A 7500-nucleotide genomic window follows, 5' to 3' on the forward strand; every position below is an offset into this window, starting at 1 on the left:
ATTGCTGAAGTCATCTTGTTCCTCACTGGGAAAACTGTGCAAGTGATTCAAGAATATTTCTAAAGAACTGTTATCGACACCTGGAAGTTTCAGTCCTATGACGAGCTTCTTCATCTCCTCTTTCTGGAATCCAGCGAAGGAAACGTGGAAAATCCTTTGCCCGAGGAACTGATCGGTGAGGGAGACGCTGAATTCCGGCCTGCACGTGGCGAGGACAGTGTGAGACTTTCCCTTGGAGTGAATTAGATCCTGCAGGAGTCCCCGGGCCTCTTTGGTGGCCTCGTCCCAGCCGTCAACCAGCCAAAGAACCTTTGCTTCACGCAGGAGCCGCGTCAGGCTGGCAGTATCACATAGCTTGGCAGTTTTAGGGAGCATCCAGTGGAGATAGCGGTGCAGGTCACTGGATTTGACGCTAGCACAGGTGATACATAGAAGCAGCTGGAAGTCCGCCAGAGCCTCCACTATGGGGTCACCCTTCAGCCACCATGCCATGAAGGCCCTGTAGCGACACGAATAAACCAATCACCACCATCATATAACAAACATTATTACATTACTCACAAAAGTAGTCAACGTTCCACAAGAAAAGTTCACAAGAGCGGTGTCTTTTAGGAACACAAATCTGACACTTACCGGCAAAGTGAAGTCTTTCCTGCGCCAGCCTCGCCCGTCACTTGTATCACCTTCGGCTGTGTTCCATCACGGAATGTACTGCTCAGCAGTCCACTCAGAGGGATAACAGAACCAAAGGAGGCCTCGACAGCTTGCACTACAAGACGCGGCTCTACGTATAAAAATTCGGGTTCTTCGTGATTCAGCAACTCCTGACGACTCAAGGTTACAAACTGTTCGACGCTGATGCCATCATCAGCGTGCCGTTCCCTCGCCACATCCGCCTTCATGTTCGAGATCGCCTCGACAATAACATCCTGGCACTTCTCGCACGCCTCGCCCGCCAGAATCAGCATCTTGGTCAAGAGCTGCGTTAACTCCTTGGCCAAAGCATCCAGGTCATCGTCAGACACCTGCGTCAGCTTCCCGGGTTCCTTGTGACTTACACTGTTGCGGATGTCCTTCAGTCTGTACAAGATCTGCCCCAGGGAAGGTCTCTGCCCTGCCTTGACTGAAGTGTGCCACTTGGGGTCTTCAGACGGAATATCACAGGTGTAGTAGAGCAGCTTGTACAGACACGTGACGTCCATGTTGGCTGGGTCCATCTTGTCCTTAATTCTCTCCAGTTCATGCTTTTGAAATTGTTTAATCGCATTCCGATGTCTCAAAAACTCATGAGGATCCTGTGAGCCGCCTTTGTAGAGCCAAACAAATACCACAGCCATGTAACGCGCCGTCACCGTCAGCGCCAGGCGAGAGTTTTCGGGCGTAGTTTAATAAATTTTCCCTCTTCACCCCCTCCATGCTGCCTGACGTGCTCACTGTCAGTCACTGAGGATTGCTTCTCTATATATAGACCCAGGTCTTGTCACTGACTCATAAAACACTACAACCCTTTCCTGTTCACACCGAGCACTTGGTGACACACTGCAGTGTCAGAACAGACTGGTGAGACACTGGCCATGTAACTATATTCGAAGTACATCCTGTGTGTGTGTGTGTGTGTGTGTGTGTGTGTGTGTGTGTGTGTGTGTGTGTGTGTGTGTGTGTGTGTGCGTGTGTGTGTGTGTCTGATTTACCTTATCATAAACAGTTGATAAAGAAGAAATCAAACAACGCGTCCCAAACGTGGCAATGATAGAGCTGATACGTGCGCGCACACACACACACACACACACACACTCTTATCCATTCACTCAGCAACCCAAAAGACAAACGATAAAATACAAATAAATAAAAAAACGAAAAGTAAGGATAAAAGAAAATTACGAACCAGTTCTTTTTGTTTCCTGTGATAACAGATATTATGTGTGTGTGTGTGTGTGTGTGTGTGTGTGTGTGTGTGTGTGTGTGTGTGTGTGTGTGTGTGTGTGTGTGTGTGTGTGTGTGTGTGTGTGTGTGCGCGCGTGTGCATTAGCAAAATACAAAACAAAAAGTACTCGATTCGACTTAATCACACGAAATGCATCAAACGCTGACATGTGGCAGATGTGCGTCTGCTTACCTTCCATGTTAGTGATAAGGCTTAACAGATAAGGCGCGACAGATAACACTCCTCCCTTCGTTGGCCTTCCCGACAGCTTGGTCTCTCTCTCTCTCTCTCTCTCTCTCTCTCTCTCTCTCTCTCTCTCTCTCTCTCTCTCTCTCTCTCTCTCTCCCTCTCTCTCTCTCTCTCTCTCTCTCTCTCTCCCTCTCTCTCCCTCTCTCTCTCTCTCTCTCTCTCTCTCTCTCTCTCTCTCTCTCTCTCTCTCTCTCTCTCTTTCTCTCTCTAGGATACTCACTTTGTAGTAAAAACATCTGCGAAGAGGGTAAGGAACGAGAGGAGGAGGAGGAGGAGGAGGAGGAGGAGGAGGAGGAGGAACAAGAAAAACGACAACACGAATGAGAAAAAGGAAGAGAAGTTAGAAGAAATTGATGAGTAATGAAAGACGGTGAAAAATAGGACGAGGACGAGGACGAAAGCGAGGACGAGGAACAGGAGGAGGAGGAGGAGGAGGAGGAGGAGGAGGAGGGAGAAGGAAATAAAAGAAGTGCATTTGAAACTTCAGAACTTGCTGCTGGATGCTTTATGAAAATATTACCAACCTACTTTACTTTCACTCTAAGTCTCCTCGCGTTTTTAAATTTCTGGACATTTTTTCATCATTCCCTCTCTCTTTTCTGTTCACATTTATCGTTGCTTCCTGTGCAGAGGTAAATGTGACGATTTAGTTGATGAACGAATGACCCAAAAGCGACACACAAAGGCATAAAGATGAAGAAGAATTACATGAGAACATCAAATCGCTTATCTTCCTCTTAAAACATTCATGAAGAAAGATTCAAAACAACTGCCTGTCCATTCCTCATTCTCATTCCCCATCCCTTACCGCTTCTGTGTTTTCTCGTTCTCGTTTTCCCTCTCCTCCCTTCTTCCCTCTCAACAATCTTTCTCCATCTTTTTCTCCCATACCTCCAAACACTCCTTCCTCGGAACAGTCCATTCAAAGACCAGCTAACTCTTCTCCCTCATCCCTCTCTTCCCCTTTCTCTCTCACCCAAAGCATTCCTTTTCCTCCCATTGCTTAACGTAACCTAACCTAAAAATGAGGAACGTCGATGAGGAGGGAGACTTAAAACCATCTTCTCTTCCTCACCCCTCCTTTCCTCTTTCTTCTCACCCACCGCCTTTTCTTTCCCACCATTTCTGAGCTTGGAGCATCTTCGCCAATATATGAGCTTTAGATGAGAGACAAAAGGGAATTAAAGGAAATGGAAGCAAAAACAAATAAAGTTTCTCACCACAACCATTCGCTTCTCTTTCTTCTTCATCCTCCTCTTGTTTTTTTAGTTCTCTTGTGAAATCTTTATTCTTTTTATTCTTTATATTTAGCTTACTGTGAGAAAGAAGAGAAAAAAGATGAAAGGTAGAAATACATATAAATATACATTAAAAAAAAAAGAAAGAAGCAAACTATGGGAAGGAAGAGAGCTTCATATGAATGGGCAATTTTTTACAGTATTTCAACCCTTGTTATTTGCCTTAATTGAAACAAGTGGCTTCATTACGTCCCCTGCACCACGCCACTGATCCTTTATGCTCGCACACATGGCAAAATATTTTAATTATTGAATTACTGTGTTCAAATAAATATCGCTAAATTCATTCAGTTACCTCAATTACCATTACGCATTCATGACAACGACGATTACAAACAACAACAATGGCTTTAGTAAAAACTGTTATTTTGGTTGTGGTGATGATTACAGCAACAACACAACGATGATGATAACAACAACAACAACAACAACAACAACAACAACTACTACTATTACTACTACTACTACTACTACTACTACTACTACTACTACTACTACTACTACTACTACTACTACTACACAAAAGACACACACACACACACACACACACGGGAGTAGAAACAGAACGCTAGATATTGTCAGTAAAGTATGCGATGAAGAAAGGATTGAGGCGTATTACCAGTGGACGCGAGTCACAACCAAGTGTCTGGAAGATGAAGTGAGACGAAAGGAACCCAATAAACTTCCCTGGCGAACCTTTGGGCAGGTGTTGGATAGGGGATGAGATGGGGGGAGGGAGGACAGATGAGAAAGAAGGCAGATTAAGGAGGAACAGTAGAAGGGAAAACATGACAGAGAGAAGAGAACAGTATCCTGCTAATTGCTTCATCCAAGGCTCCGTCCACTCTCCTCTTATCTGAGTTTTCATGGTTTTCTGGGAATGGGTGAATAACAAAAACGGAAATGCTGTGTAACGTTAGAAAGAGAAAGAAAAAAAAAATTGTGCTCTAGAAGAATAAAATGTGAATGAATGTGTGTGTGTGTGTGTGTGTATTACGTCATTAAGATTCAAAGCCACACCATAGCTTCCTGTGTTTTTCTAAAGTTGCCAAGTGCGTCTTGTGATCTCAACCTTCAGTCTGTCCGTCACGTTCCAAACGTTTACCCATAACACGACAATGCCAATATCAACTTGACTCAAGTGACTGCCAAGGACACCACTTCATGTCGCCTGTGGAAGATAAACGCTCTTTTTTTTTTGGTTTATCATTATAAGTCATGACGGCGTACTGCTATACAAATATTCACCGTACAACTCACATATATCAACTTCATGCTTTTTATTTAATAATTATACTCAGAGGAAGACAGTTTAATTTAACACTCCATGAATTTTGAAGTAAGGCTCTACTTGGGAAAGTCATTTATAGGGCACAACTCATCTCGTGTGAGGACAGGACAGCGTGCACTCAAGGGCACAGATTAGATTGTTGTACTGAAATTAATCAGTGCTCCTTGTTAAGACACACACACACACACACACACACACACACACACACACACACACAGCTTACAACCGAGAAGGCTTGTCTTGAGGTATGAGGCAGACAGACAAACTTCTTATGTAATGTGTAGCACCAGTTCTCTGGAGGAGAGAAAAAAAAAAAACGTCCCGGATGAAGCAGAGGTCAGTGTGAGCTGGGAACTCTTTTCCGTAGACGATAGTGGGTGAGCAACACACACACACACACACACACACACACACACACACACACACACACACACACACACACACACAAGACAAATTAAAGACGGGTTATTAATAGCATGACTCAGTCCTGTAAAAATACAATTAGGTAGGAACACACACAACCAGGAGGGACACACTCGCTCTTCACTGCGGCTCTCTTCTCCGTTTCCTATTTCGTGGTGAGCTTTTCTCCCTCACCAAGCTAAGACTACATATAAAGAACACACTCTCCCAGCCGTTTGCTTCCCCCTTAATCCCTCATGTTTATCTTACATTGTTTTACCGTCATAATCCTGAAATGTAATTAACAGATGCTTTGCTGGGTTGCGTCGCCGCCCAGCCGTCGGCACCGCTTCTGATTCCCTTAACTTTCCCGTCCGCCTAAGTGGTCCCGTGGGAGAGCGGCGTGTGTTCTGCCTCGCGGCGGGTGGGAAGCTGCCACGCCCAACAAAGCCTAACAATCACTTCAACACTGGCGAATGGAGGAGTTGAGGCCTGACGCTCAAGTTTGTGGAGGTTATTACATTACCACGAGTGTGTTTCTCGGCACATTTCAGCTCCATATTCTCAAAGATTTCGGTGAGTTATCTTGGCTACTTTGACAAACTCTCGTGGGCGTTACTGGGATTCACATGGGTGTTTTCATGATTGCAGTGATAAGGTAACAAGAATCCTGCATTATCTATGGGAAAGCATTACCAAAACCCGACTAATAATCTCTGTAGCCTTTGAATATAGTTGTGATGAGAAATTGAAGTGCCTCCACTCACACATCGCCCAAAAACAAACCTTTCCTTTCCTCTCTACCTCTTTCTCCATCTCTCTCTCTTTCCTTACATGCCTCCTTCGCTCCATCCCTCTCATCCTCCCAGCAGCACCATCACAGCGCTCCCAGTAAGCTGATACAGACGCCAGCACCTCATTACAGTTCTGGCAGCACCTCAAAGGACTACTACACTGTATTCTCGGCGCGAAGACCGAGTGTTAAAAGTGCAAATCCCGCCGCTCACTGTATGCGATGCGAGGAAATGAAGGGAAGGAGTGAGAAAAAAAAATGGTGAGAGGAAGTATGGAAAAATAAAAAAAAAAAAAAAGGACGAGGAAGCTACGCACGTGTGGAAGGAAGGAAACGAAGGAAAGAAAGGAGGGAAGTCCATCACGCTCTTTCCGCTTTCGACGCAGGAGGAAGAAGAAAAGGAGGAGGAGGGACAGGGGGAGGGAAGGGAAAAAAGGAAGATGAAGGGAAAATCTAGTAAGGGACTGGAGAAGGAAAGAAAGGATGTTATGAGATTGAAAAAATATCTATAGACTGTGGCGTTCAAATATGGTGTAAATTATTATTATTGTTGTTGTTGTTAGTGGTGGTGGTGGTGGTGGTGGTGGTGTTCTTGATTTTGTTCTTGTTCTTTTCTTCTTTTTCTTCTTGCTCTTCTTCCCTTCGTCTGTGTTGGATTCAGTCACTGATTAAGAGAGAAATTGTACAATATCTATGCCTTTTCATTCCTCCTCCTACTCCTCCTCCTCCTCCCGTGCCACAAACAAAACACTTGCGCCATCACCATCACTCTCCATTTGCGATGTTTCTTTCTTTTTTCGTTTTTTTTTTTTTTTCCACATTCAACTCCTCAATCTCATAATTCATCTCAAGCGTCACCGCGACTCGTTCTGCTCAAGATGAATCTCTCTCTCTCTCTCTTTCTCTCTCACACACACACACACACACACACACACACACACACACACACACACACACACACAAATAAGTAAATGCTGAAAATAATTACACTGCCTGCTAATAATAGATGAACAAGCATGATAACTTTTAATAAACAAGCAAAAATTGTTGTTTATATTTATTTATTTATTTTATTTATCTACTTATATGTGAAAGCAGTTACTCAGTGTACACAGGAAACGACAAGAAAATAAATATTTACATAAAGTAACACATAGATTGAGAAATAATTAAACAGACGCAAAGGGGATGAGTTGAAAGAGCGAGAATGAAAGTATACCACTAAAAAAGAAAACATATTTTTATAAAGTTACACAAATATGTCTCATAAGTGTTCTGCCTTAAAGAAACATGTACTTTAATTTCCTGGTTAATTTCACAAAAGGAAGAAGAAAATAATGAGGAAAACTTAAAGATGTATTACCACTATTATTGTTACCATCATCATCACCATCATCATCATCATCATCATCAGTGCCATGGAAAACAAACATCATCTAGTTTTCTCCATCTGTCTCTTACCACAAAGGAGCACAAGAGGAGAAAAATACAATAGCAGCAGCAGACCTTTTCTCTTAATAGGTTCTTAGTTATAAGGTGCGTA

The 7500-nt window shown here is 43.5% G+C and overlaps 1 protein-coding gene across 1 annotated transcript in view; it reads right to left on the reverse strand.

The window, feature by feature from the left end:
- The window catches only part of LOC135110375 (uncharacterized), a 4709-nt gene extending 3044 nt beyond the window's left edge, over nucleotides 1-1665 (reverse strand). The window contains exons 1-2 of the mRNA XM_064022671.1: nucleotides 634-1665; nucleotides 1-499 (exon numbers count right to left, since the gene is read on the reverse strand). The exon at nucleotides 1-499 is cut by the window's left edge and continues 3044 nt beyond it. Of these exons, the coding sequence (XP_063878741.1) occupies nucleotides 1-499; nucleotides 634-1337 (1203 nt within the window). The 5' untranslated portion in view covers nucleotides 1338-1665. The remainder of the gene's footprint in view (nucleotides 500-633) is intronic.
- Nucleotides 1666-7500: the final 5835 nt, after the last annotated feature.

This window comes from Scylla paramamosain, chromosome 1, assembly GCF_035594125.1.
Source record: "Scylla paramamosain isolate STU-SP2022 chromosome 1, ASM3559412v1, whole genome shotgun sequence".
Lineage (NCBI taxonomy): Eukaryota > Metazoa > Arthropoda > Malacostraca > Decapoda > Portunidae > Scylla > Scylla paramamosain.